General features: G+C 37.1%; 1 protein-coding gene across 1 annotated transcript in view; it reads left to right on the forward strand.

Moving 5' to 3' along the window:
- Window positions 1-25,353, forward strand: part of XRN2 (5'-3' exoribonuclease 2) — a 103,307-nt gene that overhangs the window by 14,550 nt on the left and 63,404 nt on the right. Inside the window, exons 2-4 of the mRNA XM_036750531.1 lie at window positions 17,583-17,710; window positions 21,584-21,695; window positions 24,630-24,741. Of these exons, the coding sequence (XP_036606426.1) occupies window positions 17,583-17,710; window positions 21,584-21,695; window positions 24,630-24,741 (352 nt within the window). The remainder of the gene's footprint in view (window positions 1-17,582; window positions 17,711-21,583; window positions 21,696-24,629; window positions 24,742-25,353) is intronic.

The raw sequence follows: 25,353 nt of genomic DNA on the forward strand, positions 1-25,353 counted from the left end.
CCCCTCCCAGGTTGTTGTTGTTGTTGTTGTTGTTTTTTGACTTGATAAAAGAGGTCTCTCTGCCTCATTTCTTATCCAGCCTTAATAAATGAAAGGGCAGTGCCTCAGACAGACTGTTAAAGACCTTAGCTTTTGGAGTTGTCTTAGATCCTTGCATTGCTGAGAAGAGCAAAGTCTATCAGTCATTCCACAATGTGGTTGTTACTGTGTACAGTGTTCTCTTGTTTCTGCTCATTTCAGTCAGCATCAGTTCATACAAATCTTTCCATGTTTTTCTGAAGTTTCCTGCTCATCATTTCTTATAGCACACTATTCCATTACATTTTTATATACCACAGCTTGTTCAGCCATTCCCCAATTGATGGGCATCCCCTCAATTTCCAGTTCTTGGCCATCACAAAAAGAGCTGCTATAAGTATTTTTGTACATGTGGGTCCTTTTTCCATTTTTATGATCTCTTTGGGGTACAGACCTAGAAGTGGTATTACTGAGTCAAAGGGTATGCACATTTTTATAGCCCTTTGGGCATAGTTCCAAATTACTCTCCAAAATGGTTGGATCAGTTCACAACTCCACCAGCAATGCATTCGTGTTCCAGTTTTCCCACATCTCCAGCATTCATCATTTTCCTATTTGGTTATGTTAGCTAGTCTGATAGGTGTGATGTGGCACCTAAGAGTTGTTTTGATTTGCATTTCTCTAATCAATAGTGATTTATAGCATTATTTTCATATGACAAGAGATGGCTTAATTTTCTTCCTCTGAAAACTGCCTCTTCATATCCTTTGACCATTTATCAATTGGGGAGTGACTTATATTCTTATAAATTTGACTCAGTTCTCTATATATTTTAGAAATGAGGCCTTTATCAGAGACACTGGTTGTAAAATTCTTTCCCATTTTTCTGCTTCCCTCCTAGTCTTGGTTGCATTGACTTTGTGAAAAAACTTCAATTTAATGTAATCAAAATTATCCATTTTGAATTTCATAATGTTCTCTATCTCTTTCTTGATGATAAGTTCTTCTGTTTTCCATAGATTTGACAGGTAAATTATTCCTTACTTATAGTGAAGACCTTGGCTTAGACAGGCCAAGGTCTCCCACTGCATCCAGGGCCATCTCCAGTTGTCCTAATCTATATCTCACCATTGGACCCAGATGGCTCTGGAGGACAAAGTGAGTCAGTTGACTTTGCACAGCCCTCCCTCACTTAAATCCAATTCACTTGCATGTCATGGCATCACCTCCCAAATGTCATGGCCCTCTTCCAGAACAAAGGACAAACAACAACTTCATAGGAGATAGTGGTGAAGGAAGAATTGCTGGCAAAGGGCATCTAGGTGATGTGAAATGAGAAAGAGAAGAAAAGGCTCTGGACAAATGCCTGCAATTTTTTTCAGTGAAATATGAAGCAAGATTTTCAGTTGAGACAGTGGGGGAAAGTTTTAGGAGTGATAAAAAATTTGAAAGAGCCACTGTGGTGAGTTAATTATTAGGGACATGTAAAAGGATTACCTTGGTATATATTGGACCTGGGGTCAAGAAGACCCAAGTTCAGTGTGGCCTCAGAGATTTAATAACTGTGTGACCCTAAGATCACCTAGCCACTTGGTGCCTCAGTTTCCTCATCTGTAAAATGGGGGTAGTAAGAGCACTTACCAGGGTTGTTGAGGATCAAATGAGATATGTGTAAAGGGCTTTGCAAACCTTAAAGCACTATGCAAATGTTAGTTACTATCATTATTATTAAGCAGTCATTAGTTTGGTATTACTGAAAAGTTGCCCAAATAGGATCCAACATAGTCCCCTCTTATACTATTCTGGCCCCTGCTCATTGTATGGATATTGGTAGTCTTATTGATTTGATTGCTCTTGGTTCATGTCATAATCTTGGTAGCCTGTGTTTTAAAAATCCCCACTTTCCCCTCTTTTGTCTTGCCATATCCCCCTCCTTCATGTGGTTGGTTAGACAAATTCCTTTGGAATTTCCATGCATTTCACTTAGAAGGGTTTGTAATATTCTAGGGCTTGATGAAGGGAAAGGGAGGGCTGTCATCTGCAATTTTCAACATTTGGAGAGTAGAGGTTCTTTTGTTTGGATTTGGGCAGAATATTTTTGATAGCATCTTAGGTGAACCTAGAGTTCCCTCTTTTATAACTGATTTGATGTCAGTACTCAGTAAAATTGTGTAATAGTTGGTCTAGAAAAAGCCTGCTTACTGCTGAAGGTCAGATTTGAGCTGAGTCTTAAAGGAAGTCAGGTGATGGTGGTGAGGAGAGAAAACATTCTAGGCATGAGGGACAGCTAGTGGAAAGGCCGAGTGTTAGCCTTAGACCAGTGTTCATTGGTGTTGAGGGTGGGGTAGGGGAGGCTGGGAGAGTAATTCTGAGGAGTGACTTTCCACTTAAGATCACTGGCAGTTTGAGTATGCAGAGAATAGATTGGAATGAGGAGAAACTTGGGCAGGGGTGCCAAACGGAAGGCTGTAATTGTCCAGATGTAAGATGATGAAAAAAGGACATATATGCTCAACAGTGCTGTGAGGTAGGTGTTATTGTTATATCCCCATTTTGCAGATAGAGAAACTGAGGCTGGGGTGTTTAAGTGATTTGCCTAGGGTATTACAAGTAGGAGTCTGAAGCAGGATTGAAGTCAGTCAGGTGTTCCTGATCCAAGTCCAGAGCTCTATCTACTGCACTACTCAGATACATTAAAGTGTTAACTAATCAGAATTTTTATGACCTTGGAAAGCTTTTGGTCTTACCATCTTCAAAACTAGTCAACTTTACATCCCCTTTATTCTTGGGAGGAGGAAGAATTAAACAAATACCTTGCCTTGATCTTCTCCTCAACAAAATATAAGATCATAGTAGTTAGAAGAAATCTTCTGTTCCAGCCCTCTGATTTTACAAATGAGGAAGCAGAGGCACAAAGATTATTTCCTTCACGTAGCAATAAATAATAGTTAGAATTTGAGTTTGAGTCCTTTTGACTCCAAGTCCAGTTCTCTTTATACTATTTTGCAAAGTTTTTCATACATTTCTGTGCTATCCTTTATGGAAGAAAGAATACATCACCCTTCTACAAATTTGGCCTCTAATTCACATTTCGTTTTCTTTCTGGATTGCCCCACCAGAAGTTCCCAAACTTTTTTGACCTTAAAAAAAATTACTCAGCGCCTCCCCCCCCCCATCCGCTTTCTTTAATCCTTTAACATTTTAAAAAATTTGCATAATTTCAAATTACTGCCGTGGTGCCCCCCCCCCCCAATCATTCCAGCACCCCCCCAGGGTGATATTGCCCACTTCGGGAACCTTTGTGTCTAGACTGAGCCCTTTTTTTGTGACAGAGGCATTGTTTAATTCTGTATATGGTATTTTATCCTAGGAGACCCCTACTTGTCAGTTCACCAAATAAACTATATCCAAGATTTCCAATGACCACTTAATTATCAAATCCAATTGCAATGTCATGTTTTAGCTTTATGCCCCCATACTTATTTAGCATAGTATTTATAGTAGGTATGTTGTATTTAATTGGATTAAAGTTCTTAGATAATCTCTTGAAATAGTTATTCCAGTAGCAAAATCTCCCACAAGATTATATGTGTTTCAGTGTTGATGTTTAGATGAATATTAATTTTTTAAAAAAATATTAACAGGAACACTTTAAAATTACATTTAACAAATATGTGATATTTTTGAGTGAATTTTTAAAAATTACATTCCATAAGGATACATTTAAGGTATATTAATTCAACAGTGATTAATGAGAGCGTATTATTGTTCTCTATAGTTAAAACTGAAATGTCATTTCAGAGTAGAGGTTATAATTTCAAATTATATAATATTTGACATATTCATGTAATCTTTTAAGAAAGAAGCTTTGCTTAAATAGGGCATATTAAGCCATTTACTTTATCGAGGTAATTTTCTTGTCCATGTTCTGAAAACTGCTGAAGAAATAGTATTGAATTTGCCATAATATGAACATATTATTATTCCTTTATAATATCAACTATTTATATTTTAGAGCTAAGGGAGAAGAAATATGTAAAGAAAGTTCCAGTAAGGAGTTAATGGAAGTCATTTAGGCCTGAGATTGATCAGAAATCATTGAAGGAATAATTCATTTTGTCCTTCCCTAGGTTCTAGGTGAGGAGTGTAAGTTCATCACCAGAGGAGCTACAGGGTGGTAGTTTTTTGCTTGCTTTTGTTTTCTTGTCCATAGTAATTCTTAGACTGTTGATCAAATGAGATAAACTGTAAAGCACTTAGCAAACCTTAAGGCACTATATAAATGCTAGCTATTATTATTGTTATTAAGACCATCCATCAAGTTTTTTGGAGATTGGGTGTATTCCATTGAAGGAATGTAATTTGTAGAAGGAATGCCAATGGAATTAAATCAACAAACATTTATTAAGTTCTTAATAAATTAAAGGCAGGCAACATTTTAAGAACTGGGAATACAAATGCAAGCAAAAAGATGGAAACTCCTTGAAGGAGTTTACATTTTAATGGCAGAATACAACATATAAAAGGAACCTGAAGGAAGGAATAAGAGATAAAGGTACCTAGGGTAGGGGCATCTAAGAAGTCTGAGAGAGTCTGGAATGCACCCTGGAGAATGAAGAACACTTGGTTGAATTGAACCTTTTCCTTTTGGAGATTCTACGAGAAACCAGCCAATCAAAGGGGAGAGGAGAGGCTTCAGGGGTAGAGTGAGCTTTAGGGTGAAGAACTTTCTAGGGTAATGTAGAGAAAGCCTACAGCTATGAATCATCATATATTTAATTTTATATCCTTCAACTGTTGAAGTTGCTCATTTTATAACAAAACAAACCCATTTTTGTTGTCCTTAGCTTTCTTTGACATCTGACAGAGTAGAATGTTTTTCTTCTTTTGGGACTAACATAAATTTAAAAACTTTATACTCACAGATTGAAAAAGATCACAGTTTCTGGTTTCTAATTTCCAATGGTAAAGACAAAGTTGCCTATGTAACTATGTTTTAAGATTCTTACATTGATTTAGATAAAAAATATCCACTTTTTTGATTCACATTTATATTTGAAAATTTTTTCAATTTTTTCAAATGTTGAAGTACTTATTTTTCTCAAATTTGTATTAAAAATATTCGGAATACATGCTTTGTTGTAAATAGAACAATTCTTAGTTTTGATATATTCCTATACTCTAATCGAAATATCTCTCATTCCATGTTTAATTAGTTTATTCTCCTTTCTAGTGGTTTTGCAGGTGTGTGCTTCAAGTGAACATAACCAAATAACCAAATCATTATTCAATTTTTTTGATGTTGCAAGCAAATCCTTTTATTTAAAACAGTTTCGTTTTTATTGATATTTTTGTTTTCGCATTTTTATCCCAATATTTATATCCCAATTTATATTTGTATCCCAATATATCTCTCCCAGAGAGCCATTCCCTAAAACAAAACTCCCTACAAAGGGGGAGTGAGGAAAGCAGTTCAGCAAAAGTAACTAGTACATCAGCTAAGCCTGGTATTATATGCAATAATCCATGCTGTAGTGGCAGAGAGTCAAACGACTCTGTATGAATGTTGCAGATTTTTCCATTTGGGGATTTTGAGCTTTTGTGATTATATTAATAACTTTTTGTCTAATATAAACTATCAGAGAGAAAAGGGACCCATTTGGACTTGACAGCCATTATGTTGCCCTGATTAAATCTCCAGAGAGAGAAATGTGTGGGGAAGAGAGGTTAGTGACTAGAAGAAAGATAATACCTTCCCTATCTTCTCTAATTTGTCTCAGATGAAAAGTTATTAATAAAATCATGATAGCTTAGAGCACCTAATTAGGAAATTTCCTAACATTCCAAAAGCGGCTTGACTCTCTACCCTCGTTAAGACTTTGTTTATCTCTAGCTTACCCTAGGCTCTATAAGTTTGAGGCAAAAAAGCAGGGCTTAGGAAACATTTAGGTAAAAGAAGTGAGCAGAACATATTACAGTATTTCTTACTGGATGTGCATAGAGAGGGGAGATTGAGCGAAGAGCAGTGCTTGAAGAGATGGATACGACCTATAGTCCTTTTGAGACCTTTACGAAGAAAGATGGAGTTGCATTCTCATTTCTTCTTTGGGGTCGTCCTTGGTCATGATAATTTCAGAGCATTCAAGTTCGACTTTTTCTTTCTGTATACATAGTGTCAAATCCCTTGTCCTTTATTGTTACCACTCATCCCTTTGATTGCTTCTACTGATGTTCTATTGAATGGAGCTTAGAGGAAGTCATGCAAATGAACTGCCTGGTCCACCCCAAATTTTTGTTACTGTAAACCATTAGGGTCTGCCCGCAATGCAACAAAATAGTTATTCAGGTCCTTTCTAATAAATTTTCTATCTCATTCCTCATCGTTTGTTCTAACTTTTCTTTCCTCATACTGTCCACACTTCCTTTTCCCTTACTCACTTAACTAAGGATCTGGAGAAAATTGAGGCCATTTGCTATAAGTTCCCTTTTCTTCCTGTTTCAAAATCTCACAATTTCTTAAAGTCATCATCATATACTTTTGTCTTTACTCCAGTCTCTCTGATAATGAGGTAGCCCTTCTTTCAAAGGCCAGCTCCAACATGTGCCTTAAATTCATCCCTTCCCATAATCTCAAGCAGATTGCAACCTCACTCATCCCTCCCAGTTTTAGCTCTTTAGTCTTTACCTACCCACTGGTTCTTTCCATTCCACATTCCAAAATGCCCAAGGCTCCCCCATCCTTCAACCTTATTCCCTATCACCAAACCTTATTATTCCTTCAAGCTATTATCCTACCACTGTTAGCCATCACTTAGGCAAACTTTTAGGAGAAGCTATCTCAGCTCACTGCCTCAATTTGCTATCCTCTTACACATTACCTAAGTAATGTTATTAATATCAAGCGATATTATTGTTTAATTGAAATTGTTTTCTCTAAAGTTGCCAAAAATCTCTTAGTTTTCAAATCCACTAGTCTTAGTCTTTATCCTTCTTGATTTTTCTGTAGTTTTTAACATGTCAGTGAAGAGATGGAAGCGAGATGCATAGTAGAGAAATGCTCAGCCAAATTCTCCCAAATTTCCCTGCAGACAACTTTAAAATGATGCCTCAAATTGAATTCTGGAGTGGCAAGATCAACAAAAGTTTGAGTGAGACAATTTTCCAGCCTGAGGCAACTTAGGAGGTTGACAGGAGAGGTCTGTCTCACTGGGGTGGTGGTCAGGTGGGCCTGGAGCGCAGGGTAGACATGCATGTCGCATCCTAGCAAGCCAGCAGCGGGCTTGGGAAGTGGCTGCATTGGTTCCTGCAGCAGTTTCTGGAGCTCTCAACCCATAGACCGTGGGGGGCAGGGGGATGACCTAAGGAGCTTGCAGGGGATGCTTTATTGGCACTGGGTTCAGGACCCTCTTATATTGCCCATATGTAGCTCTGGGTCACGGTCCCAGAGCCAGAAGAAATGATGGCACTTGTAGCTGCAGAGATGAGAGAAGTGCTTGTGGTCACTCATGGGGGAGTAGGAACCCTGATCTCAGTTCCAAGTAAGAGGAGAGCACTAGCAATTGTGGCTGCAGGAGAGCAGGGGATCTGATCACAGTCTCAGGACCAGGAGGAGTACTAATGCTGGTGGCTGCAGGGGAACAAGGTACCTTCCTGGGTAAAGACCAGAACACAGGCTGGGAGAGCAGTGACTATCACACTATCTTGGAAGAACTAATAACCTATAAAACTGGTGTCCCCACCTTCACTCCTCCCATCCTCCCTCTTACCCCCAGTTCTGAAAAATAGTAGCAAGAAAGGCTTGACTGGGAGCAGAGCCCAACTTCAACATAAAATTAAAAGTCAATACATAGGCTAGAAAAAAAGCAAACAAAAAAGAACCTGACCATAGAAACTTACTGTGGTGACAGGGAGGATCAAGACACAAACTCAGAAGATAAGAAAGTCAAAACAGCTACAGTTACAGCAAAGTCTCAAAGAAAAATGTGAATTGCTCTAGGCCCAATAAGAATTTCTGGAAGAGCTCAAAAAGGGATTTTAAAAATCAAGTAAGAGAGGTAGAGGAAAAATTGGGAAAAGAATTGAGTGATGCTGGAAAGTTATGAAAAGAAAGTCAACAGCTTGGTAAAGAAGGCACAAAAAAATAATGAAGAAAATAACACCTCAAAAAACAGAATTGGCCAAATGGTAGAAGAGGCACAAAAATCCACCGAAGAGAAGAACTCCTTGAAAAGCAGAACTGGTCAAATGGAGAAAAATACAAAAGCTCACTGAAGGAAAGAGTTCCTTAAAAATTAGAATTGGGCAAGAGGAAGCTAATGATTTCATGAGACACTAAGAAACAATAAAACAAAATCAAAAGAATGAAAAGAATATGAGAAAATAGGAAATATCTCATTGGAAAAACAACTGACCTGGAAAATAGATTGAGGAGAGATAATTTAAGAATTTTTGCACTACCTGAAAGCCATGATCACAAAAAGAGCCCAGACATCATATTTCAAGATATTATCAAGGAAAACTGACTTGATACTCTAGAACCAGAGGACAAAATAGAAATTGAGAAGATACACTAGTCACCTCCTGTAAGAGTTCCCAAAATGAAAACTCTCAGGAATATGATAGCCAAATTCCAGTGCTCCCAGGTCAAGAAGAAAATATTCAAGAAAAGATTCAAATATTGGGGAGCCACAGTGAGGATCACATGAGATTTAGCAACTTCCACATTAAAGGATTGAAGGACTTGGAATATGATAGTCTGAAGGACAAAGGAGCTAGGATTACAACCAAGAATCACCTACCCAGCAAAGCTGAGTTTAATTTTTTAGGGGGGAAAGATGAGCATTCAGTAGAATAGTGGACTTTCAAGCATTGATGATGAAAGGACCAGAGCTGAATAGAAATTTTGACTTTCAAATGCAAAACCCAAAAGTAAACGTTAAAGAGAAACCATAAGGGATTCAGTAGGGTTAAATTGTTTATATTCCTACATGAGAAGGTGAAAATGCTTAACTTCTGTCATCATTAGGGCAGTTAGAAGGAGTGTTCATGGACCAAGAGGGCATGGATATGTTGAATGTGATGGGATGATTTAAAAAAAAATTGAAAAGTGAAAAAGAGATGCATTGGAGGAGTGAGGAAGTATGGGGGAAATTATCTCATGTAAGGAGGAAGGAAGGAAGACCTTTTACAATGGAGGAGAAGGTGGTGACTTAGAGTGATGGTCATTACTTGAACTTTACTCTCATTAGAATTGACTCAAAGAGGAAATAACATAATCACTTGGGTATAGAAATCTATTTTACCATATGGGGAAATAGGAGAGAGAAGGGAGATAAGGGGGCGGGGCTTGACTGAAGAGAGGGTGGATTAAGGGAGGTAGTGGTTAGAAGCAAAACAGACTTGAGAAGGGCTGAGGTAAAAAGAAAGAGAAGAAATAGGAAAATAGGATGGAGGGAAATACGCAGTTAATTGTAACTCTGAATGGAATGAACTCACCCATAAAATGGAAGTGGATAGCAGAATGGATTAAAAATCAGAATCCAACAATATATTATTTACAAGAAACACACTTGAAATAGACACTTTCTGTTGTGGTGGTTCAGTCATTTCAGTCATATCTAACTCTGTGACCCCATTTTGGGGAGTTTTCTTGGCAAAGGTACTGGAGTGATTTGCCATTTCTTTGTCCAGCTCATTTCACAGTGGGGAACTGAGGCTAACAGGGTTAAGTGACTTGCCCAAAGTCGTACAGCTAATAAGTTATCTGAGGCGGAGTTTGAACTCTGAAGATGAGTCTTCCTGATTCCAGGCCCAGTATTCTATCCACTGTGCCACCTAGCTGCACACATACATAGAATAAAATTAAGGAGCTGTAGCAGAATCTGTTATGCTTCAGCTGACGTAAAGAGAGCAAGAGTAACAATGATCATCTCAGATAAAGCAAAAGCAAAAAATAGATAATTAAAAGATAAGGAAACTATATTTATTAAAAAGGTACCATCAATAGTGAAATAATACCAATACTAAACAAATGTACCAAATGGGATAGCATCTAAATTCTTAAAGGAAAAATTAAATAAGTTACTAGAGAAAATAGACTATACTAGTGAGGGGCCTCAACATTCCCCTGTTGGAACTAGATAAGTCTAACCATAAAATAAGAAAAATCAAGAAGGTGAATAGAACTTCAGAAAAGATATGATAGACCTCTGGGGAAAATTGAAGGGGAATAGAAAAGAAATACTTTATTCTCAGCTGTACACGGAACCTTCAACAAAAATCAACCACATATTGGGGCATAAAAATCTCACACCCAAATGCAGAAAAGCAGAAATATTAAATGTGTCCTTTTCAGACCATAATGCAATAAAAATTATATTCAGCAAAGGGCCATGGAAACATTAAAAATTGAGAACTAAATAATCTAATTCTAAAGAATGAGTGTATCAAAACAAATCATAGAAACAATCGGTTTCATTAAAGAGAATGGCAATAATGAGACAACATACAAAATTTATGGGATGCAGCCAAGTAATACTGAAAGGAAAATTTTTATTTCTAAATGCTAACATTAATAAAATATAGAAAGGGCATATAACTAAAAAAAAAAAAACCTAGAAAAAGAACAAATTAAAAATCCCCCAAAAAAGACCCAGTTGGAAATTCTGAAAATCAAAGGAGAGCATAATAAAATTGAAAGGAAGAAAATCATTGAGCATGAAGCCTAGCTACTGCAGAGCTTTCATTAAAATGGCAAATCAAAATATATTGTCTATTTCAATAAAAATCTAAGGTGGGACAGCCCTGGGCTAAATTAAATGGATGAGTATTTACAATAGAATAAAATTCCTAGATTGACAGAATAGGAAATAGAATACTTAAATAACCTTACCTTAGAAAAAGAAATTGAACAAGCTATAAATAAGCTTTCTAGGAAAAAATCCCCAGGACCAGATAGATTCATAAGTAAATCCTGCCAAATATTTAAAGAACAATTAATTCCAATACTATATAAATTATTTGGGAAAACAGGCAAAGGAGTCCTCCCAAGTAACTTTTATAACACAGATATGATGCTGATAACTAAACCAGGAAGAACAAGAACAGAGAAAGAAAACTATAGACCAATTTCTCAAATGATTATTGATGCAAAAAAAATGAAATACTAGCAAGGAGATTATAGCAATGTATTACAGAGATCATATACTATGGCCAGGTAGGATTTATATCAGGAATACAGGGCTGGTTCAGCATTAGGAGAACTATCAGCATATAATTGACCATATCAATAACAAAACCAACAGAAATCATATGATTATCTTCATAAATGCAGAAAAAAGGTTTTGACAAAATATAACTCATTCCTATTAAAAAATAGCATCTATATAAAACCATTAAGCATTATCTAAAACAAGCAAGTATTATCTGTAATGGTGATAAGCTAGAAGCCTTTCCAGTAAGATTTGGGGTGAAATAAGGATGCTCATTAACATCTCTGTTACCTAGTATTTCCCTAGAAATGCTGGCTATAGCAATAAGACAGTAAAAAGAAATTGAAAGAATTAAAATAGGCAATGAGGAAACAACTATCACTTTTTGCAGATGATTTGATCATATATTTAGAGAATCCTAGAGAGTCAACTAAAAGCTAGTTGATTCCGAAGTTGAAAACTTCAGCGGAGTTGCAGGATATAAAATAAACCCACATAAATCATGAGCATCTCTATGTATTACACCAACGAAGTCCAGCAGCAAGACGTAGAGAACTTCCATTTAAAACAAGTGCAGACAGTATGAAATAAGGCTCCCTCCCAAGACAAACCCAGGAACTATATGAACACAATTACAAAACACTTTTCACACAAATAAAGTCAAATCTAAACAACTGGAAAAATATTAATTGCTTATGACAATTCTACCTAAATTAATTTACATATTTAGCACCTTAACAACTAGATTACCAAAAATTTATTTTATAGAGCTAGAAAAAATACTGACATAATTCTTCTGGGAAAAACAAAAGATCAAGAACATCAAGGGAGTAAGTGGAATAAAAGGGTAAAGGAAGGTAGCTTAGCAGTGCCACATCTCACATTGTATTACAAAGAGGTAAAAATCAAAACAATGTGGTAATGGCTAAGAAATAGAGTGGTCGAATAGATCAGGTACACTACGCACAGCAGTAAATGACCATACCAATCTAGTATTTGACAAACTCAAAGATCTAAGATTTTGGGACAAGAATTCATTATTTGACAAAATTGCCAGGAAAAATGGAAAGTAGCTTGGCAGAAAGTAGGTATATAACTGGGTAGGTAAGTGGTGCAGTGGATAGAGTGCCAGGAATTCAAATTTGGTCTCAGATACTTACTAGCTATGTTGCCCTGGGTAAGTCACATAACCCTTGTGTCCATCAGTTGCCTATCTGCAAAGTGAGCTAGAAAGGGAAATACCTAACTATTCCAGTATCTGCCAAGAAAATCCCACAAAAAATCATGAAGTCAGACATGACTGAAAAGGCTGAACAACAATAACAACAAATTCATTTTTGGTTGAGTTATGAACTGATCTAGCCATTCTGGAGAGCGGTTTGAAAGTCAAAGGGCTATAAAACTGCATACCCTTTTGACCCAGCAGTACCACTATTAGGTCTGTATCCCAAAGAGATCAAAGGAAAAGGAAAAGGACTGGGGCAGAGCCAAGATGTCGGCTGGGAAGCAGGGACTAGCGTGAGCTCCCCACCAAGTCCCTCCAAAAACCTATAAAACAAATGGCTCTGAAACAATTCTAGAACTGCAGAACCCACAAAATAACAGAGGGAAGCAGGGCTCCAGCCCTGGACAGCCCGGATGGTCTGTGGGTAAGGTCTATCTCACACGGAGCTGGGTCCGGAGCGGAGCAGAGCCCAGTGCGGGCTGCGGCAGGACCAACCAGACCAGGAGTTGGGTGGAGCAGGCCCTAGCGCCCTGAATCAGTGAGCTGTGGCAGTTACTAGACTTCTCAACCCACAAACCCCAAAGACAACAGAGAAGGTTAGTGGGAAAAGCTGCTGGGGAGAGAGTGAAAGAAGGAGTGGTTCAGCCACCGCACCCGGGGCAGTGGAGGTGGGGCAGCTACAGAACTACAGCTGCAGTTGCTTCTGGTCCCAGGCCCACCTGGTGGAAATAATTAAGTGGCAGATCAGAGCTGGAGTGCAGAGCCTGCTGAAGATCTGAGTCCAGTCCGGGTTGGGGGTTCTTGGGGAAGGAGGAGTGCTGGTGTGGCAGAGCTGGCTGTAATAGCTCTGAAAACAACAGCGCATCCCCTCAAGCTTGGAACAAAGTACTCTCTACTCTACAAGCAGTCATACCCCGACGAAAAACTCAAGGGTCAAGTAAGATGGCTGGGAACGTGGCCAGGCAGCGAAAACGCACCCAGATTCAGTCTCAGGTTTTGGAATCTTTCTTTGGTGACAAAGAAGACCAAAACACACAGCCAGAAGAAGGTAACAAAGTCAATGAGCCTACAACAAAAGCCTCCAAGAAAAACGAACTGGTCTCAGGCCATGGAAGAGCTCAAAAAAGATTTGGAAAAGCAAGTTAGAGAAGTAGAGGAAAAATTGGGAAGAGAAATGAGAAGGATGTGAGAAACCACGAAAAACAAGTCAATGACTTGCTAAAGGAGACCCAAAAAAATAGTGAAGAAAACAACACCTTAAAAAATAGACTAACTCAAATGGCAAAAGAGCTCCAATAAGCCAATGAGGAGAAGAATGCCTTGAAAGGCAGAATTAGCCAAATGGAAAAGGAGGTCCAAAAGACCACTGAAGAAAATACCTTAAAAATTAGATTGGAGCAAGTTGAAGCTAGTGACTTTATGAGAAATCAAGATAGTATAAAACAGAACCAAAGGAATGAAAAAGTGGAAGGCAGTGTGAAATATCTCATTAGGAAAACCACTGACCTGGAAAATAGATCCAGGAGAGATAATTTAAAAATTATTGGACTACCTGAAAACCTGATCAAAAAAAGAGCCTAGATATCATCTTTCAAGAAATTATCAAGGAGAGCTGCCCTGATGTTGTAGAGCCACAGGGCAAAATAGAAATTGAAAAAATCCATAGATTGCCTCCTCAGAAAGATCCCAAAAAGAAATCCAGGAATATTGTCACCAAATTCCAGAGCTCCCAGATCAAGGAGAAAATACTGCAAGCAGCCAGAAAGAAACAATTTGAGTATTGTGGAAACACAATCAGAATAATCCAAGATCTAGCAGCTTCTACATCAAGAGATCAAAGGGCTTGGAATACGATGTTCTGGAGGTCAGTGGAGCTAGGATTAAAACCAAGAATCACCTACTGAGCAAACTGAGTATCATGCTCCAAGGCAAAATATAGGCTTTCAATAAAATAGAGGGCTTTCAATAAAATAGAGGACTTTCAAGCTTTCGCAGTGAAAAGACCAGAGCTGAATAGAAAATTTGACTTTCAAACACAAGAATCAAGAGAAGCATGAAAAGGTAATCAAGAAAAAGAAATTGCAAGGGACTTACTAAAGTTGAACTGTTTTGTTTACATTCCTACATGGAAAGATGATGTGTATGATTCATGAGACTTCAGAGAGTAGCTGAAGGGAATATGCACGTGTGTGTGTGTGTGTGTGTGTGTGTATGTATATGTGTGTGTGTATATGTATAAAGATATATATATATATAGAGAGAGAGAGAGGGGGAGCACATGGTGAGTCGTATATGAAGGGATGATATCTAAAAGAAATAAAATCAAATTAAGGGATGAGAGAGGAATATATTGAGAGGGAGAAAGTGAGAGATAGAATGGGGTAAATTATCTCACATAAAAGTGGCAAGAAAAAGCAGTTCTGTAGGAAGAGAAGAGGAGGCAGGTGAGGGGGAATGAGTGAATCTTTCTCTCATCAGATTTGACCTGAGGAGGGAATGTCATACACACTCAATTGGGTATCTTACCCCACAGGAAAGAAGGAGGAAGATGATAAAAAAGGGGGGATGATAGAAGGGAGGGCAGATGGGGAAGGAGGTAATCAAAAACAAACACTTTCGAAAAGGGACAGGGTCAAGGGAGAAAATTCAATAAAGGGGGATAGGTTAGGAAGGAGTGAAACATAGCTAGTCTTTCATAACATTAGTATTGTGGAAGGGTTTTACATAATGATACGCGTGTGGCATATGTGGAATTGCTTGACTTTTTAGGGAGGGTGGGTGGAAAGGGAAGAGGGGAGAGAATTTGGAACTCAAAGTTTTAAAAAACAGATGTTCAAAAACAACAAAAAAAAAGTTTTTGCATGCAACTAGAAAATAAGATACACAGGCAATGGGGTGTAGAAATTTATCTTGCGCGACAAGAAAGGAAGGGACAAGGGGTTGGGAGGGGAGTGGGGTGACCGAAAGGAGGGCTGACTGGGGAATGGGGCAACCAGAATATACGCCATCTTGGAGTGGGGGGGGTGGGTAGAAATGGGTAGAAAACTTGTAATTCAAACTCTTGTGAAAATTAATGCTGAAAACTAAATATATTAAATAAAAAATTTTATGTACAAGAAATATTTGTAGCAGCTTTTGTTGTGTTGAGTAAAGAATTGGAAATTGAGGGGATACCCGTTGATTGGGGAATGGCTGAACAAGTTGTATGTGGTTGTGATGGAATACTATTATGCTTTAAGAAATAACGAGCAGCATGCTTTCAGAAAAACCCAAGAAGACTTACATGAACTGATGCAAAGTAAAATGAGCAGAGCCAGAAGAACATTGTACACAGTAATAACAATATTATATAGTGATTAACTGTGGACGACTTAAATATTCTTAGCAATACTGTGATCAAAGACAATTCTGAAAGATTAAAAAATGCTATCTACTTCCAGAGAAAGAACTGACGGAGTCTGAACGCATATTGAAGCATACTTTTTAAACTTTCTTTATTGTTCTGGTTTTTCTTTTTTTCCCGTGGTGGTGAGGAATCTTTGTCTTCTTTTGAAGCATGGCTAGTATGGAAATGTTTTGAATGAATATATGTGTATAATCTGTATAAAATTGCTTGCCATTTAAGGGAGGAGGAAGGAAAGAGAGGGATGGGAGAGAATATGGAACTCAATATTTTTAAGACATGAATGTTACATTTTTTGGTTTACATGTAATTGAGAAAAAGATGAATTAAAAAGTTAAATCTGGTTTTTGACAGTTTACACTGATTGAGGAATAATGCCTATTTCCATCACTGTTGGAGGTTTTCTTAACATTACTTCCCCCTCTTCTACACCCTTTCAGTTTTCTCAGTCTTTTTTGCTTATTCATCCACATCATAGCTTAACCTTGGGTATACACCAAGACTTTTCCTGGGCCCTTTTCTCTCCTTGTATCTTCTCTCATCACTTTCTGTACATTCAGTTTTCATCTTTATGCTAATTACTCCTAGATCTTTATATTTAGCCCTAGTGTTGAACTTCAACCCTGTGTCATCCTATTTGACCTTCTGACTTGGATGTTTCTTAGACACCTCAAACTCAGTGTCTAAAACTGGACTCATCTTTTCTCCCACCTCTATACTAAAATTCTTTATTTCTATTAAGGACATCATTGTTTTTCTTAGTCTCTCAGTTTTGCAGTTTTACCTATCACCTCTTGTCTAGACTTTGCAGCAGCTTCCTAATTGGTCTCTTTGTCTTAGATCTCTCTCCACACCCTCCACCATTCGATCATCTACACAACTGCCAGTGATTTTTCTAAGCACAGATCTGATAATTATTTCTCTCCTCAGCAAATGATGTCTCCTGGACCCTAGGCTTAAATATAAACTTTAGCCTAGCTTTTAAAATCCTTTATACTGTTATGCTACTCTTCCTAGAGTCTGGTCTAGCCAAATTGGTCATGCCTCTCCATTTCCAATCTCTGTTCCTTTGAATTAACCACCCCTCATGTCTGGAATCTCACCTTTACTCCATAGAATCCCATTCTTATTTGAAGACTTGACTTAAGCAGCACCTTCTACATTAATCTTTTTCTGATTCCCCTCAACTGCAAGTACTCTTCTTCCTTGGCTATATTTTATTTATTTTGTATGTACTTACATGTATGTGTTGTCTCATATGATAGAATGTAAGTGCCTTGATAGCAGAGGCTTTGTCATTTTTCATTTTTGTGTCCCCCAGTGCCTTGCTTATTAGTACCTGCCACATGGTAGATGGTTATAAATCCTTGTTGGTTGATTAGTTCAAAGTCACTGTGTATACTGTTTTGTTAGTACTCCTTACTACATTTTGCATCAGTTAAGTCAACCTTTAAAATTATATCGCATATAAAACCTGCCTCTATCTCATTTGCAAAGGATATGTACTAAACAATGTAAAAATGCATCTCTTTTTGATAGGACACAAACTGATTCAGCTTTCCTTTACTTAATCATTCCTGTCTAGTGATTAAAATCTTATTATGTTGCTTTATTTCCTGTCATCAGGCATGTTGCTTCCAGAGACAAATTATGAATCTCTGCTTAGCCTTGGATCTAAATAATTTTTTAGAGTTGTAAATAAAACTTGTAAATTACTTTCTTATAGCCCAAAGAATGCAATGGCGTCAAGATCCCAGTTGATACCAGTAAACCTAATCCAAATGAAGTGGAGTTTGATAATCTATATTTGGATATGAATGGAATCATCCATCCTTGTACACATCCTGAAGACAAGTAAGTAATTATGGAATTTGAGAGTTGAAAGGGGACCCCAGAGACTATGTAGATCAATCTGTATTTTAATAAAAATCCTTTCTACAACACAGCAGCCAGTAGTTCCTCAGGCTTTGCTTAAAAGATCTCCAGTGAAGGGAAGCATATTATCTCTTGAGGTAGCCCATTCCCCTTATGGATCATACTAGTCATCAGGAATTTTTTCTCTTAGACAACTCTAAATCTTCCTCTTTGCAACTTCTACCCAGCGTTCCTAGCTCTGTCCTCTGGGAAGATCTTGAAGTCCTTTGTCATTATTTCTTCCATCCTCTGCATATTTTCAGCTTATCCTTTATGAAATGTAGCATGCTGAATCGACCATAATGTTCCAAATGGGTTTTGACTAGAACAAAGTATAATGAGACTCTCACCTCTCTAGTCCTGGAGAGCAGGCTTATGTATTATGTTTTTTTGGCTGCCAAGTTATGACTCATTGAATTTAGAGTTGACCCTCCAAATCTTTTACAAAATAGACTGTCTCCCTTATTTTATAGTTGTAAGATTGATTTTTTTTTTATTCAAGTGTAAGACTTGGAAGATGGACAGGAATAAATGTTTATCTTATTTGAATAGGCCGAGTTTTCCTAGTCTCTTAAGATTTTTTGGACCCTTACTGTGTTATCTTGTATTGTAGCTTTTCCTCCTAGCTTTTTGTTATCTGCAAATTTGACAAGCATGACAATTATACCTGTATTCAAATCATTTGTAAGAGTGATAATCAGCTTAAGGTCAAGTACTGGTTCCTGGTGAGTATAGTCATTAGACATCTTCTAAGCTGATAGTGAACCATTTAATGGCTACTCTTTGGGTGCAGTCATTTACCAAGTTTCATGTGCATGTGGCCATACTATTGCCTTGCTTTCATCTTGTCTATATGAGTACTATGAAAATATTTATAAAATGAATTGCTAAATCATGGATAAGCTGTATGTATATATGTATGTGCGTACATACGTCTAATAGTCCCTTGGTCTACCAGTCCAATAAACTGGTCAAAAAATTTAAATGACACCTGGCTTCCATGAAGCCCTCTTGGCTTTTTTTGATCATTGCTTCCTTTTATACATATTCACAAACTATTCTTTTAGTAATATGTTATAGAATTTTCAGAGTTAATCTCATTTCCCTTTGGTTTGCATTAGAACCTTCTTTGAAAGCTAGGCCTTGGTAGTGTTTCGTTAGTCACATTGGCCAGGTTTGTTTTCTTTTGTTTCTATGAGGTTTTTTTGTTTGTTCTGTTTTGTATACTGGGACCTGGTTTGTATAGGCCTGGTAGTTTGAACTTATTTGGACTGCTAGGGTACTTTCACTCTACATCTACTTGTTTTGGTTTTCACTTCTTTCTTAGCCATTTATGTATTTTCCAATCCAAAGATTATTCTCTTTGATAGAAAACAGATTCAAGCTAAGTGTTGAGTAACTCTATTTTTTGTCATTATCATCTTATCCTCCCCTGAGTATCATGCCTTCTTTAATTCCTTTTATCTTAATATAACTAAAATATGCCCCTATTGGCGTTGTTTTTCGGTGCCCATGCAAGTTCATTCTCAGCTTTGGCACTCTTGATGTGACTCTTATGGTGTCATGCCACCTTTCTGTATTCATTCTCTATTACTTGTTTTTACTTCCATGTTTTGTACAAGTTTAACTTGGTTGATTAATTCTTTGTGGACATCACTTCTTTAGACAACTTAACTTTTTCTCTTCATTAGTATTGTTTCTCTTTGAGTGTTCAGCGTTTCATTTACTTCTGAGATTACTTCTCCTGCAGAATTTTAGGCTAAGGAATCTTGCCTAGTCATTCTCTGAACGCAGAAATTAGCTCTCCAAAAATTTAGGTTGCATGTTAGACTGTGTTGTGAGATTTTTTCTCTTTTATCATAGATTGTGATCATGGTCCCCGTAGGTGCTCATCATTTCCATTTTTACATCAATTTCTCCATTTTTCGGAGAATCCAGCTTCTGGTTTCCTTTTTTTGGTTTCTCTACCTTTTTACAACTCATCAGTAAACATTTATTTAATACTTTCCATGTGGTAGATGCTAGGGATGCAAAGACCAAAGAATTTACATTTTGTCAGGAGAAACATCACGAACGCTTATCAGTAAATACAAAACAATTAGAGAGTGTAAATGGTAATTTCAGGGAAATTGAGATAGTCCTTGTAAAGGAGGCAGCACTTGAACTGGAATTCTGATAGACTGAGGTGAGGAGGGAATACATTCCAGGCATGAGAGAGATCCTGTGCCAAGTCAGGAATGTGGGAAATAGAATGTTTTGTTTAAGGGACAATAAGAAGACCAATTTGGCTGGACCATACTCTATGTGAAGGAAATTAATATATACTAAATCTGGGGCATCTAAGTAGTATAGTGGTTAGAGTGACAGGTATGTAGTCAGGAAGACATCTTCTGAGTTCAAATCTGGTTTCATATGCTTACCAGCTGGGTGACTTTGGGCAAGTCACTTAAGCCTGTTTGCCTCAGTTCCTCATCTTTTATTTAAAAGAGCTGGAGAAGGAAACGGCAAACCACTCCGGTGTCTTTGACAAGAAAACCCCAAATTGGGTCACAAAGAGTCAGACATGACTGAAATGACTAAACAACAACAAAAATCTGAAAGAATGTGTCACTGTAAGATATAAAGTATTTTTAGTCAGAAACAATGGAATTTGTATTTTATTTTAGTACGAATAAGTAGACTCAGGAGTTTTTTGATCAGGGGAATAAATGGTCAAACCTGTATATTAGAAATAGCACTTTGACTAATGCATGAAAGACAGGGAGAGATTAGGGTATGGGAGACCAATTTAGAGAGTGGTAACTCTGTGAATAGAGAGAGGGGGACCAATAGGAGAGATGTGAAAGCAGAATCAACAAGACATGATAACTAGTTGCTTGGGGAGGTTCATGGGAGAGTGAAAAGTCATTGAGATTTTTGAACCTGAGTAACTAGAACCATGTTCTTGGCCTTGAGAGAAATGGGGAAGTTTGGAAGAGAAGTGGGGTTGGAAGGAAAGATAATCAATTAGTTCTGTTTTGGATGGGTGGAATTTAAGTACCTACAAGTGGGAAATGCCCAGTAGGCAGTTGGTAATTGAGAATTGGGGTTTTGAGGTGTTAGACAAAGATCTGAGTCATTTGCATAGAGATAATTGAACCTGTGGGAGTTGTTGAGATTACTGAGAGTTTAGGGAGAGAAGAAAATAAAGCTATTGCTAAGACAAGCCAAGAAATAATTAGCCACTCTACTTTTGGCAAGGAGTAAATTTAAGCAGATGTCTAAAAACTAGAGTCTCCTCTCATTTCTGTCATTGTCATAGCTTCCCTGTTTTTCCTTAACTAATCTACTACATCTTTTTGTCGACTATAATATGCTTGTGTGACTCATAACCCTTTATCATAGTACTTAATAAAACCATATGCTTTTGTTTCTCTCGATCTTCATCTAAATATTATCTACTATTGTCCCTCTACTCCTTTTAGTGCCTTGATTTCCTTGCATGAGCATGTTTTAATCTACAGTGCTATAAATCCCCTTCCTTTTGAAATTTCTTCATTTTGCATAAGTTGTCATCTTCCAGAGCCATATTTCAGTCTTGAGTCTTATGTTATGATGTCATGAAATATCAGTGATACCTAAGATGAAAATTTGCTTCTTTTCTTAGGATCTCTAATTCACCTTGCTTCTTATGCACACTTTTTGCAGAGTGTTATGTAGATGATCTATTTTGTCATTATAAGACATCTCTGTATAAGATTATTTCTATATGATATAAGATGTTACAACATATAAGCATGATATGAATATTGTTTCATTTGCTTTAAATTACAGACCAGCACCAAAAAATGAAGATGAAATGATGGTTGCAATTTTTGAATATATTGATAGACTCTTCAATATAGTAAGACCAAGACGACTTCTCTACATGGCAATAGATGGAGTAGTAAGTTCTAAAACAATTTCATTCATTCGCTGTTATATTGCTAATGTTTAGGTTAAAAGCAGACTTAAATACTGACCTTCACCCATGGGTTAAGAGCTAGAAAGCATCAGTTGGGGAAGGAGGTAGTCTTGATTCTTTGTTTATAATGAGGACTTTGAGTACTTAAAAGACCAAGGCCACTATAAGTTACTGTTTTTGTATAATGATACCAATTAACTAAAGTTAGAAAAGATTGAAAAGATATGTAGATAAGAATATTAAAAATTATACATAGGTTGGCCTATGTATAATTGGTAGCTTCCTTGTTAGTTTCATTTATTGTATGGCTTCAGTGCCATTCCTTAATTGCTCCGTAGGTCTAGAATAATTTTGGCTTTGAGAGTCCAGACAATGAGAATTATCAAATACCATCTAAGTTCTGTTTACTCAGTAAAGATACTTGGCTAGAGTAAAAAAAAATATAGTTCACCTATTTTAATTACTAATTACATTTTTGCCTTGGTTAAGGCAAAATGGAGAACAAGAAATATTTTACCTTTTGTTATGTAGTCCATTTCGTATTGATTTGAGTTCTTCCTAGGGTGTGCCTTTCTCACTACCTAACCCATTATTTATAGTACCTAAATGAAGCCATCATCACATTTTGTTGTTAAACTCAATTGACAGTATCAGTTAGTAGACAGTATTATAATTTAACATTTATTTATCATATGGGGATTTATTTTGTTGTCTAATTTTGGGCTTACATATACTAAAAGGAGCCCAGGATTAAGAGAATGGTCAGGGAGGAACTCCAGAAAATAGGGAGTAGCAGCAGGGCCCTGACCATTAATACAGGTCCAGAAATACTGGATTATAACGATACATCTCCACGAAGCACAAGCTTGTCAGTCTGAAATAGAAATCCTTGAAACAGATGATAAGATCAAGTTGAAGACATTCTGAGTAAGTTGGTTTGTGACTACCTCTTTTTGGATCGCAGTCTGGGAACTTTTCTTGGATACGGAAAGACCTGTTTCTCCTATCTTATTAGTCTTCTGGTTCTTCAAGAAAATGGAGATTTTTCTCAGTGTTGGGTTACTTTATTTATGAAACATAGAATTCTACAGCTGGAAGGGACTTTGGAAATTATCTAAGCAAGTATTTTTGTTTTACAGATAAGGAAGCTAAGGTCCCCAAAATGTGCTTTATATCCTGTCACTTAGAATTCTCTAGCACTAGAATCTGGACTGTGCATCTCAAAGTTGAATTTGATGAACTCAGGCTTATATGCCAACTTATATTTTTCTATGCTTTTGCTTCAAAACTTTATGGCTTTCCATTCCGTTTTTCTAATATTCTTCCCTCTTGAAAGGGTGAAATGCTGATTATAAAACTGGATATAGCCAATTAGGGTGGCTAGGAGTTACCACAGAGATAGTTAGTCGGGGTACAAATAATTATATCTAAACCTGCAGAAGATGTTTGTTTTACTTTTTTGAGGTTTGGGAAGAGGTACCTTCTAGAATCATCTTGGACTCTATTTACTTTCTGCTTAGAGTCTCCTTCCAGCAAACAAAAATAAAATCTCTGCCTATTGAAATTTTACTTTAGCATCAAAGCCTAGTTCCATTAAGCATTCTCTGATAATCCCACAACCAGAAGTGATCTCTGTGTCTTTTCCCCTGCAAAACTCTCATAGTACTTTTATCTTGTAAAAGAAAGTATCACTGAGTCTGGCTGCAGACCTTTTGTGTTTTCTTTTGTTTTGGCCCAGACCTGTGACTTCATTGAACAGGACCTAAACACAGGTCTTATTTACTCCAAAACTGGCTTTCAGGTGGTTCCTCAGAGGCACTGTATAGTAGATAATCACTTTTGAGTCATAGAACTATTATCCTCCTCCCTGAATTCATTTTTTTTTAGGTTCTCAGTTAAGCTATGGAGTTTGTGATTTATACTTTCAGGTGGTATGTTCTATTAATAGAAAATTTGTCAAATATTTTAATTACTGAGTATGTCTTATGTTTCTCCCTCCATGTCATATATAATGTTTATAAACTAAAATATTTTTCTTCTTTTTCTTCCCTCTTTTTTCCTTTTTTCTGACTATATTATTTTTGTTGAGTGCCTCATGTTTCAGATCATTCACATTTACAACACTGGTATCATCCTTTATTATTTACTCTTCCTCCCCCCACACACCCTATCAGTTGCCAAATCTTGTAATGTCTTGCTACAGTATATCTCTCAAGTCTTTCTTCTTTTCTACTGATACAGCCACCACCCTAGTTCAAATTCTTGTCCCTTCTTCACTAGACTATTGCATTAGATACCTTAGTGGTCTCTGTGCTTGAAATCTTTCTTCTTGTAACCTATCCTCCACACAGCTGATAGAGTGATTTTCTTAAAGCACAGGTCTGACCATGTTATTCCTTTACTCAAGAAACTGTGCTTTGGCTTCGTACTACAGCTAGAGTCAAATACAAACCTTTCACAACTTGGGCCTCCCAACTATAATTTCCTTTCCTGGTTTATTACATGTTATTCCCCTTCATATACTGTTTGATCCAGCCAAGCTGTCTTTCTGTTCCCGTTGCATCCCCCTCCTCCCCCCCGTGCCTTTACCCCCTGCCTGGAATGCACTTTCCATTCAGCTCTGCATCTGTCATATTCTACATGCAGACTTTCCTGATCTCCCCAGCTGATAATGCCTCCCAACTTAATAAAATTATCTTGTATTAATATATTTATTTTATATTTTTTTCACATACTTATACATGTACATATCCGTGACAGAATAGAGCTCCTTGAAGACAGAGACTACTTTCATCTTTATATTTGTGTCTTCTTTGTGTTTCACTTTGAATCCCCATTACTCAGATAAGTTCCTGGTCCTTAGTAGTATGCTAACTGTGAGTGTTACCAACTGAACAATAATTTTATTCCTTTCAGGCTCCACGTGCTAAAATGAACCAGCAGCGTTCCAGGAGGTTTAGAGCATCAAAGGAAGGAATGGAAGCAACTATAGAGAAGCAGCGAGTCAGGGAAGAAATACTGTCAAAAGGTTAATAATTTTTTGTTAAATTTCATTTTTCTTTTAGCTGTTCACTCATAAGAGATTTTACTAATTCTTAGCAAGTAAATGTTTTTCCTTAAGTTTAAAATTCATCAAAGGGTAAACTTGAAACACTTTAAAGTCACATTTGGCCTTTGGGAACAAGTTGTATTGCTTCCTCTTTTAAGCCAGTTGAAAATCTCTCATGTCATTTATTATCTCTACCTTATTTTTCACTGTAGTTTACTATTAAGTTAGGAACAGAATTCTTGTTGACATTGTGATATTATTTTGGTTTTTTGAGAAGCTTTGGCAAATCTTAAGTCTCTCTTTGTGGTGTAAAGAAGGGTTTGTCTCTGTGTGGAATGAATATTTTAAGTTCTTCGCTCTTCCAAGTTGTTCTTTGTGCGGATTGTCACCAGCTACAATGATTTATCCTATTTCTAAAAACCTGTAGATGGGCATGCATGTGTGTGAACACACACATTAAAATAGAGGGTGAGGTATATAAATACACACACACACACACACAGAGTGTGTGTGTAAGGAAGGGTGTGCTCTTGTTGGTTCTGTTACCTGATGAATTAGAAATTCAGGCCAGTAGCTTAGAGGAAATGGATA

The sequence above is a fragment of the Trichosurus vulpecula genome, chromosome 3 (genome assembly GCF_011100635.1).
Source record: "Trichosurus vulpecula isolate mTriVul1 chromosome 3, mTriVul1.pri, whole genome shotgun sequence".
Lineage (NCBI taxonomy): Eukaryota > Metazoa > Chordata > Mammalia > Diprotodontia > Phalangeridae > Trichosurus > Trichosurus vulpecula.